Source organism: Lactuca sativa, chromosome 1 (genome assembly GCF_002870075.4).
Source record: "Lactuca sativa cultivar Salinas chromosome 1, Lsat_Salinas_v11, whole genome shotgun sequence".
NCBI classification, from domain to species: domain Eukaryota; kingdom Viridiplantae; phylum Streptophyta; class Magnoliopsida; order Asterales; family Asteraceae; genus Lactuca; species Lactuca sativa.
Window position 1 is genome coordinate 134,928,181 of NC_056623.2, and position 10,930 is coordinate 134,939,110.

The 10,930-nt window shown below is 35.0% G+C and overlaps 1 protein-coding gene across 1 annotated transcript; it reads left to right on the forward strand.

Moving 5' to 3' along the window:
• The first annotated feature begins 4,548 nt into the window (after positions 1–4,548).
• Positions 4,549–5,498, forward strand: LOC111895045 (chlorophyll a-b binding protein of LHCII type 1). Its single transcript, XM_023891153.3, has one exon. It carries the CDS (start codon positions 4,606–4,608, stop codon positions 5,398–5,400), a length of 795 nt encoding a protein of 264 aa, XP_023746921.1. The 5' UTR covers positions 4,549–4,605; the 3' UTR covers positions 5,401–5,498.
• Positions 5,499–10,930: the final 5,432 nt, after the last annotated feature.

Below are 10,930 nucleotides of genomic sequence, written 5' to 3' on the forward strand. Positions count from 1 at the left end.
GTGTAACCCTAATTGTAACACACTATATAAGCATCATGTTACACACCAAAATCGACACCTAAGAGAACAAAGGAGGGAAAGTTAATTTCTAAGTGTTCTACATATCTCTCAAGTTTATTCCAAGTGCATTTAGTGTTGTGTGAGACATTTGAGGCATCACACTTGGGGTGCTAGGCTCACAAGGTTTCAAGGAATCCAAATCACTTCAAGGTATGTAATTCTAGCAAACTTTCATGATTAAAGTTCCCCATGTATGCTAGATAGGATTAAGAACCTTGGAATTAAAATTTTGCATATATTTTAGACAAACATAGATCCAAGGTTTCAAGGGTTGCGTGTACACCTTAGGAGTGTTAGAATGCTCAAAACCCTATAGGACATCCCTTTCAACGTATCTGTTTGGGACAATGCTTCCCTCGCTTTTAAGGAATGCAACAATCATGCATCTAAAGGTAACTTGGATACTATTTTAACTTTAGTTGTGATTGGTATTTAATTAACTAAATTTTTTGTGTTTGTAGAATAATTTTGATTTGGATAAGGTTAACTTGGATCCCGAGCATTCATAGTTGTTGCTGAGCATTGATGCGACTCTTGCAAAAATTTACAGAGGTCGGAAAAGTAAAGACCATACTTATTTTAACGATATCGGGGGGCATGCAGATATCCCAATGGCATTAGACAACCCCCCAAGGGTATGTCACGTGAAAATTGGGCGCAATTAGTCAAACATTTTCAAACGCCCAAATTTTAAAAGGGTTCGGTGTCAAACAAAGAAGTGCGTGCAAAAGAACAAGTTGTAAATAGAGGGGGATCGTGCTCATATAGCAATTCCCGTTTCAAAGAAGTAAGTTATGTTATATTTAACTGTTTATTTAAAGTATAATTAATCTAATTTTTAATGTTAAATATGACATCACTCTAATCGAAGCATTTTGTAAGACTAATACCAATCGCCAAGGGGTATTAATAGTCTTGAAGTTGAGCAAAAATATGTATGTGGTCAATTTGTAATTTCATATAAGTGTTTATATCGTGAAGGAGTATTTAGTAATTTAATTTTTATGATGTTTATCATTTTTTGAAAATACAGCTGGCTTTACTCCAAGAGATCAACCAACAAACCAAAGCTTCTTTTGAAGCAAGCAGCCTAACACCAAGTGATATAAAAAATTGTTTTGAAAGAATATTAGGTGTTCGACGTGGCCATATTAGAGGCAATGGGCGTAAACCTTCTACGGTTGTGTCTATGTACGACCAGGAACAACCGATCACACAACCACCACTACAATCACAGGTAATTGTTAGTTTAAGTTGAAAAGTATAATGCTATAATGGAAAAACAAAAAAAATATGATGCTATAATGATATTTTAGTAATTTTTGGTGTAGTATATATTACATTGCTATAATGGAAAGTACAATGCTATAATGATATGTTGGTTATGGTTTGATATGTTGGTATTTTGTATTTTGGTAATTTTTGGAAAGTACAATGCTATAATGTATATGCAATATTGTGTATCATGTAGTTTGGTTATATTTTGATATGCTGGTATTTTGTAGTTTGGTAATTTTTTGGAAAGTACAATGCTATAATGGAAAAATGAAAAAAGTATAATGCTATAATGTATATGGAATATTGTGTATGATGTATGTTTAGGTGTATTTGGAAAGTAGAATGCTATAATGATATGTTGGTATTTTGTATTTTAGTAATTTTTGGAAAGTATAATGTTATAATGGAAAAATGAAAAAAAGTACAATGTTATAATTTATATACAATACTATGTATCATGTAGTTTGGTTATAGTTTGTTATGTGATATTTTGTAGTTTGGTAATTTTTTGGGATGTACAATGCTATAATGGAAAAACAAAAATAAAATAAAATGCTATAATGTATATATTGTGTATGATGTATGTTAAGTGTATATAGAAAGTAGACGACATGGTTGTTATAGTTTGATATGTTGATATTTTGTAGTTTGGTAACTTTTGGAAAGTAAGATGCTATTATGATATGTTTGTAATATATTTTGTTTTTATTGTAGATCGAAATGTTGCAAACAATACTAAAGGACCTGACATATTATGCGACACTAGAAGAATGGTTTCGCTCATTTCTGCCACGAAATGAAAACGAAGGAAATGAGGGGAGTGATGAGGACGAGTAGCTACCCTTTTAGGATTTATGTAATGTTTTGTTTGAGTTAGTATTTTAGATATATTGCATTTTGTTTGGATGAATATTTTGGACCAGATGTCTATGGATCAATATTTTGTATTAAATATAGTATTAAGTGTGGTTAATGTTTCGTAGCAGTTTTTATGCGTATTATATTGCTTTTATACTTGTAATGTTAAATAAAAAGGAAAATAATTTAGCGGTGACATGTAAGTATTAGTGGCGACATAACATTAACGATGACTGTAGGCATTAGTGGCGACAACACATTTGCGACGACAGAGGGCATTGGCGGCGACCTATTGAGCATTTACAGCGAGGTAAAAACGACGAGCTTTTTATGGTGACAAATCGCCGCTAATAGCTTTAGCGGTGACATGCATACTCTTCCGCGGCTACGCATGTCGCCGCAAATGATCATGTCTCTTGTAGTGGTAGCTTTCCCTATAATCATATCGATACCTTTCACACTTACTATGAAAATGAACAAAGAGATAGGATTACTTGTTTAAATTTTTGTTTAATAGGGAAATTGAAAGTAGGAGAACTATCGACCCTTTTCCAAAATTTGTGGTTTCGACCCCAATGCCTCGGGTATCTTGGAATCTGATTTGGGATAATCCAAGAACAAATTGATTTGGAATACATGCCTATTTCAATTATTAAAACACAAAAATACTTCTAGCTGATTGTGTTTTTCTCAGTTATGCATATAGAAGAAGAAGTAGTAGTTTTCATTTGTATATATAGTTCCGCAACGTTAATCTTCCAATTTTATATGAGGAAGATAATGGTTATGTAGAACACAACACCTATTTTAAATGAACACAAAACATGGGTTTTTGACAGGAAGATGATGGTAATGTAGGGGCTCTGCCCCTACACCCCGCTAGGGGCGCTGCTCCCAAACCCTATGTTCCCGAGTCGTGTATAGATATCTAAATATTCATTCCGGACCACATATCTTAGAAATTAACCAAAAAGTACTTGACTAGTCTTGGTTGAAAATCCTCACTACATTAAAATATTGATGACATTAAAATCACCAATGTATATGTATAAATAACTCTATATCAATGTTCTACATTTGAATGGTTTGAAATGCATTGATTTATTTTTTAAGTTGTAATACATACATTTGATTAGTATATCAATGATAGCCTAGAATTTTATAGATAACTTGATTATTAAAGATATATAATACAAAAGAGTATTATGTGATTAGGATAAATACTGCGAACATTGATAATAGTCCCCATTTTAAACACTAATATGGGCATCTAGAATGGGAGTTCAATGAAGGTTGAATCCCTATTCTAATAAAAGAATAGTTTTATTCTCATTTCGACATGTGTCATTCTATTATGCTTCTTAATTAATGCATATGTTATTCTCTTTTTGCCATGTGTCACCCTATTATGTCATCTAATTAATGCATGTCATTTATCAACCTATTGATTATTCACTAGTTTATAACCCGTAGGAACCACGGTTATAAAATTAATCAAATTTTTATAGTAAAAACTCAAAATTATTCATAAGTTAATTTAAATAAATTATTAATTTAAGAGATATTTTTTATTAGTTATGTGAAATTATAATCATTGATTCAAATAAATATATAAATTTTTTTTGGTCAAAGGGACAATTTTTGGATAACATTCTCAAACCAACGGATTTCCACATTGCTTGAGAAGAAGATTTGCTTGCTCGAAAAAAAAGCCCAAGAGTTCTAGTAATACATAAGCTAAGGACAACCTAGCATTTTTTGGTCAAATGGACAATTTTTCGATAACATTAACCCATTTCCACAATGCTCTATGGAGAAGGACATCTGCTTAAAAATCAAATAAAATCTAGAAAATGAGTAGTTATATATCTCGAGAACAGAGACTATATATATTTTATATATTCATCAAATAGTGTTTTCTTTTTTATCCAACGGGAACAAAGTTTTTGTGAAAACTGGGTTAAATTTAAGCTAGTAAATCTTGGATTAGTAAATTATAAGAAAAAAACAACAAAGAAACAAACAAAGAATTATGTGCTCTAGAATAATTTTAATTGGAAAATATTATATTATTTTAATTTTAATATAGCAATTATGTAGTGTATGTAAGAGACAAGTTATTTACCAGTGGTGCACAACCGTTGAGGGTCCAAAGAAACTGCAACCTATCATGTCTTGTGAAATATCTGTATGGAAAGAACGAATATCAAAGGGTTGTGGAGCAGAGAAATGCCACCTGGACGAAGTCAAAATTAGAATATGTGTAGCCAATCAAAATGGGAGTAAAGATCGAAGAAGATATACAAGAGTTAGCCATGTAATCATAATCTTCACTATAAAGCAGATGCCCAAACACACTCATTTTCATAACTCAAACAAAGACTCCTAATTTCAAACACACTCTCATCAATGGCTGCCTCCACCATGGCTCTATCTTCTCCTTTCTCCGGACAGGCAGTGAAAGTAGCTCCATCTGGTTCTGAGCTTTCTGGGAATGGACGTGTTTCTATGAGGAAGGCTACAGTCAAGCAGGTTGCATCTGGAAGCCCATGGTATGGCCCAGACCGTGTCAAGTACTTGGGTCCATTCTCCGGTGAGTCCCCAACCTACCTTACAGGCGAATTCCCCGGTGACTATGGCTGGGACACCGCCGGACTTTCTGCCGACCCCGAAACCTTTGCCAAGAACCGCGAACTTGAAGTTATCCACTGTAGGTGGGCCATGCTTGGAGCTCTAGGATGCGTCTTCCCCGAGCTTTTAGCCAGAAATGGTGTCAAGTTCGGTGAGGCTGTGTGGTTCAAGGCTGGATCCCAAATCTTCAGTGAGGGTGGACTTGACTACTTGGGAAACCCTAGTTTGGTTCATGCGCAGAGTATCTTGGCCATTTGGGCTACCCAAGTGATCTTGATGGGTGCTGTTGAGGGTTACAGAATTGGTGGAGGACCCCTCGGTGAGGTTGTTGACCCACTTTACCCTGGTGGAAGCTTCGACCCCTTGGGGCTTGCTGATGACCCCGAGGCTTTTGCGGAGTTGAAGGTGAAGGAAATCAAGAATGGTCGGCTTGCCATGTTTTCCATGTTTGGGTTCTTTGTTCAAGCCATTGTAACCGGAAAGGGACCATTGGAGAACTTGGCTGACCACCTTGCTGACCCTGTGGCTAACAATGCTTGGTCCTATGCTACAAACTTTGTCCCCGGAAAGTGAGCTTATTAGTTTTCTTTAAAAGTGTTTTGTAGATGAAGTGTATGACAATTTCTTTGTAAATTAATATGATATTTTATATGGTTGTGTTTTGAGTTGCATTTTACAATTTTACGTACCTTTCTTTTTACTTTTTAGCTACACATATTTTTACGAGTTATCATCATGTATAATGTATTAGTAGCAATTGTGAAAGCACCAAATGCAATTTTAATATTTTAATTCTAGTTTTAAGTAAGATGTAGAAATAAGAAGTGTTGTTGTTTTAGAAAAAAATAAATAACTAAAGGTATAAGTCAATGGTTAAGGCTTTGCCTCTTTCGTTAGAAGGTAGAAGGTTTGATTCACGGTCTTGTTGCGGAACAAAGTGAAGTAATTTGCTTGAAGTTTTGGGGTATGTATTGTATCGTCTTTTGTATCTGGCATAGAATATAGTACCTTGTTAAACCTAAAATATTTTCTTTTATATATTGAATGTTAAATATAATACTTTTAACATAACATACATTATTAAGGATCTTGGTTATGTTGGAGAAAACTGGTTAACGAGAAATTAATCACCAAAGTTGAGGGTTCAATGATATACATCGAAAAATTAAATTTTAATTTTTCGTTACAACGTAATTAAAAATGATATTAAATATTATTTCGGTTATGATCTTTTTATTAATTATTGGTTATTCATTATGTTTTAATGTCAATTTAATTGTCCATTATGATTTTGTTGCATACATACAACATCTCTACCACCATTTGGAAAGACCACATAACGAAAATCGACCCCTCCCTTCTTCTCCTCTGCTATGTTCTTTTTTTTTACTGCTTAAAAGGTAAAATTCCGGCCTAATATAGGTTTGGGTGGTCTCGAAGAAACAGTTCTTGTATCTTGAAAAACAAACACGCAATAGAGCCAGGGACGGAACCAGAATTTTTTTTCATAGATATGGCAATTTTTTTTTTCCGAACATGGTTAAAATGGTGTTCTAACAAAATAAATTGTTTGTTTGCTAGTAGAAGGGTGAATTTCCAACCGTTAGAAGTCCACTTAACTACAACTCAGAAGAAATGAAACAATGAGGAATTTATATCCATCCAAAATAGATTCGGAATATGAAACATGTGACAAATGATCACTTATATAAAAGGCAATCAATTCTACATATTAAATCAATAAATCTTGTAAGAAGTACGTTCCTAAATAACATTCACATGTACAATCCTTTTATATATAAGCGAAGTATAGGATCACAATTAGACTCGTTTAATATCAAAAAGAAAAATCAACCTCGTGGAGAATAACATCGACCCTCCAATGGACGCCGATGTTCCAAATTGACGACATCAACACTCCTCCCATTCGACATTCTCATCTCCCTGGTAAAGCCTTTTCATTGATGTATGTTATCGAACACTTGGTGATCATACAAAAATAAAGAGTAAGTGCGTACACATTCGGAATTGACACAGTCTCAATTGCTGGTTAGGACATAAAATCGACATCATCCAAAAATTTTTATGGTTCTGGAACAAATAAGAGGGGTAGCATGAGATACTCCTTGCTCTATGTTGGTCCTCCCTTTTGATAGAGACGAATTTGTTTTATGGGCATTGTGTTAAACACATGACTCAACATTTTTTGTTTTCTCGTTTAATTTCATACATTTTTATAATATAATTCCTACAATTATAAAACGAATTCATTTTCACAAAACGAAACCAGAAAAAATGTTTTGTGTCCTTCGCTATTTTTTGATTTTCACCTTTTGGTCATGCTCAATTTTCATAGTAAATAAAAGGAAATTCTTTTATGAATATGAACTTTAGAATCTGCTTATCAAAATTAGATTTCAGGATCAACTTTTTTTTATTAGAATGTTTGATTTCAAAAGTTTTGCATAAGGTTTTTTTATTAGAGGTACGCTTGGCGTACTAGCCCATTTCCGGATAGCGAGACTCATCCACGTACGCGACGTTTATGTGGAGTACGCATGGCGTACGCAAGGCACGGACAAACCCAAATTTTTAGGGTTTTTGCCATATTTAATCAACTTATCTCACTCCTAGGCACTCTATTGACCAACCTCCACCTCCCTTTCTGAAAACGACAACCTAAGTGCATTTGGTGAGATTTTAGCTTGAAAGAGAGTTTCTTGGTGTTTTGAGGTGAAGAAGAAGAAGAGGAACACTTAGAGCAATAGCTTGAGCTTGTAGATCCAGAATTACCTTCACATATGTAAGCTTTTGGAGGTAAAAATCTCTCACCTTGTTGGTCGTTTGTGCTAGATCTATTCTATGGTATTATTTGTGCATTTTTGAATCTTTTGAGTTTAAATTGAGCTTTTGATCTACTCCATAGGTCATGGATGTTAGATCTTAGCGCCGATGAGGTCCATAGTTCATTAAAATGCAAACTTTATGGAGGGTATTGGTTCATGCAAGTATTAAGACCTTTATTAAGCTCTTTTTGAGTCTTATGTCCCATTAAGCCATGGATGGTTGTAAAGTTGCAAACTTTACGTGAAAAGTTAACCTTTAGAATCAGATATGAGAGTTTAACATGTTGTCTTAACCAATTAAGTGCTTAATGGTGTGGTTTGGTAATCTGGGGAGTACGTTGGGCATGCCCAGCGGGTACGCTGCGTGTACCGGCCCTAGAGATAGTACGCTAAGCGTACGAGCTGTGTACACCCCGCGTACTCAGCAGATGGACGTTTGGGCTTGGCGATTCTTGGTATTGGGCCATGCGTTGGACTTTGAAGATTAGGCCTTGTTGGGCCATTAGACTTCTAACTTTGAGCTTTTTCTAGTATTTTGGGCTCCTTTAGATTTACGCCCGTGATGTGTAATAGGCCTTATTCGGAAGAATGCACCATATTGGGCTTCGAGTTGCCATTAAGGATTCAGGCCTTTCAAGTAGTTAGGTTGGGTCTTAGTTTTGGGCCATGTAAGAAAAAAGTTAAAATGGTCTTTTACCCTGATTGTGGGTTAAGTAGCTTAAATTCTTGGTTATGGGTCAAGGTCCAATCATTAATTGGATTTTATTTTGATGATGATAGTGCAAGGATTTTTCGGACCAGCAGACCGAGATTCATTTGAGTGTTTCAGCAGCTATAGGCGAGTTTCCTCACTATGTTTAGCGAGTTGAAGGTACCAATACCGGCCCATAGTTTGATATGTTAGGATGCTAGTTGTCTGCGTGACTCTTGCATGTGTTATGTGTTTATATGTTTACCGGACAGGGTCGAATGCTGGGCGGGGCCCGATGACTATCCTGTATGCCATTATCTTTGTGATTATTGCATGTGTTTATATGATTATGTGTTTACATGTTTAAATGTATAACGGGCGGGGCCCGATGCCAGGTTGGGCTTGATGACAAACATATCTGTATACTGAGCGGGGCTCGATGCCGGGCGGAGCCCGATGATAGGCAGGGCCCACTATATGTTTGATATGTATGGTATGTAGTATTTTAGTGAACTCACTAAGCTTTGTGCTTACAGTTTTCCGTTTATGTTTTCAGCTACTTCTGGTTCGAAGGGGAAGATCCCGGGATGATTGCAGTGCACATACCACGTCGTTCCGCATTTTATGTTACTCTGATGATTGTGATGTTGTTGATACACCTTGTTTCACCAGAATTTTTATGTTGATGTTTTGGATAATAGTTTTATTAATTTAACACAAAATTTTTAGTCTAAATTTTTGGGACGTTACAACAAAGTAACATATTTGCATCAAAGTTTTGTATCAGTTTTTACATTAGTTTTGTATTAGAATCTGTGTATCAGTTTTTACATCAGAATTTAATATCATAGTTCTAAATCAATTTTGCTTTAGAATATAACATCAGTTTCTAAAATCACGATTTAAGCATCAGTTTTGCTTTAGAATTTAAAATCAGTTTCATTTTTAGATTTTTTTTCATTAATTTTCTGCATAAAAAATTAGAATATAATATTGATTTGGCCGTTAATTGAATAGGTTTATAGGAAAATTGTGTGGCCTAGTCGCCACTTAGATTGGAGCACATGCTTTGCCAAATTCTAGCTTTGTTTGTTATTTATTTAACTTTAAATTGAAATACATGCATTTCCTTTATACATAACAATAAAGAGAAAACATGTTGATCCATGATCAATAACAGGTTGTTTACCAACTTTTATCAATTAACATTTTATAAGTTTCACATGCGATATCATTACGGTTTAAGTAAAGTTTGGTGTAACACCCTATTTCGAATTGTTGTATAATTCGGGGCTGTAACTCGAAGATCAGTTATCATAAAGCTTCAGGCCTTGGGAGAAAAAGAGATTTAAACTCCTTTGGATGTGGGTAATGTAGACTAGTTTATCCGAGAGTTCGGTTGGTGCTTTGGAGCCCAAGGGTATAACCGTGAAGTGACACTTCTGGCCTTTTATAAATTTTGGATTTAAGTTTAGAATTTTTTAAGTCAAATTAGAGCTGATAGGGTTATAGATCTTCCCATTACCTTTCCATGGACATAAGGATCATCAAAATCAGAGTTGAAAATATAAGATATGACCGTTTGAAGTTAGGACGATTTTTGGGTTAGCTGCATACACGGGGCATAAGGGGAGTATGTTGGGTGTACTAGGGAATCCCTAGTACGCTGGTTGTAAATTAAGTTTGTTGGGAATACACGATCAGTACCCAAACCCTATTTTTGTGGTTTGAGCCCTGTTTAAAATCCTTAACTTCCCCAAACCCATTCCATTTTCATCCTTTACATCTCTAATACACTCCCTTGAAACTCGAACCCTAGTTTGAGCCTTGTGAGAAAAATGGTGTTTTAAGTGCTTTGGAGTGTTCTTGGTACATCTTCGATATGAAGGAGCTCATTGAAGAAGATTTGGTTACATTGGAGCTTGTCAATCGAGACGTTTTTCACTTTGATCTTTGTTCTAGAGGTATAAAGCTTGAATCTTGATTATGAAATTGTTAGATCTAGCTAGTTTTGGGTGTTATGATCTTTTTGTCACTTTAGTGCATAAAGTTTAGATCTTGAAAGTTTGTGACCTTGTTACGGATAAATTTGGAAACTTTATCCATCTAAATATCATATTGATTTAGATCTAGAAGCTTGAAACTTGGACTTAATGGATTAAGTTAGAAACTTTATCCATTATGGAGTTATTAGGAGCCTTAAAAATATCATCTTAATGGTTTTTGATGAATCATGCTTAAGCTAATGTTCATATTATGGGTTTAGATGGATAAAAATGGGTTTGGGTCCCATTATGACATTCAAGGAGTAAAGTTGCCAACTTTATGTATTAAGACATCATTTAGGATCAAATATGTGAATTGGACATAGTAGCTTAACCTTTTAAGCACTAAATGGTGATTTGGGGTTGACTGTGCGTATGATGGGCATACCCAACTCGTACGTTGCGCATACTGACCAAAGAAGGCGTACACTAGGCGTAAGTCTGAGTATGCTGGGCGTACTCAACTGCCATTGACTTTGACTGGCTTTTGGGTTTTTGGCCATGTTTAGACTAGCAGGGTT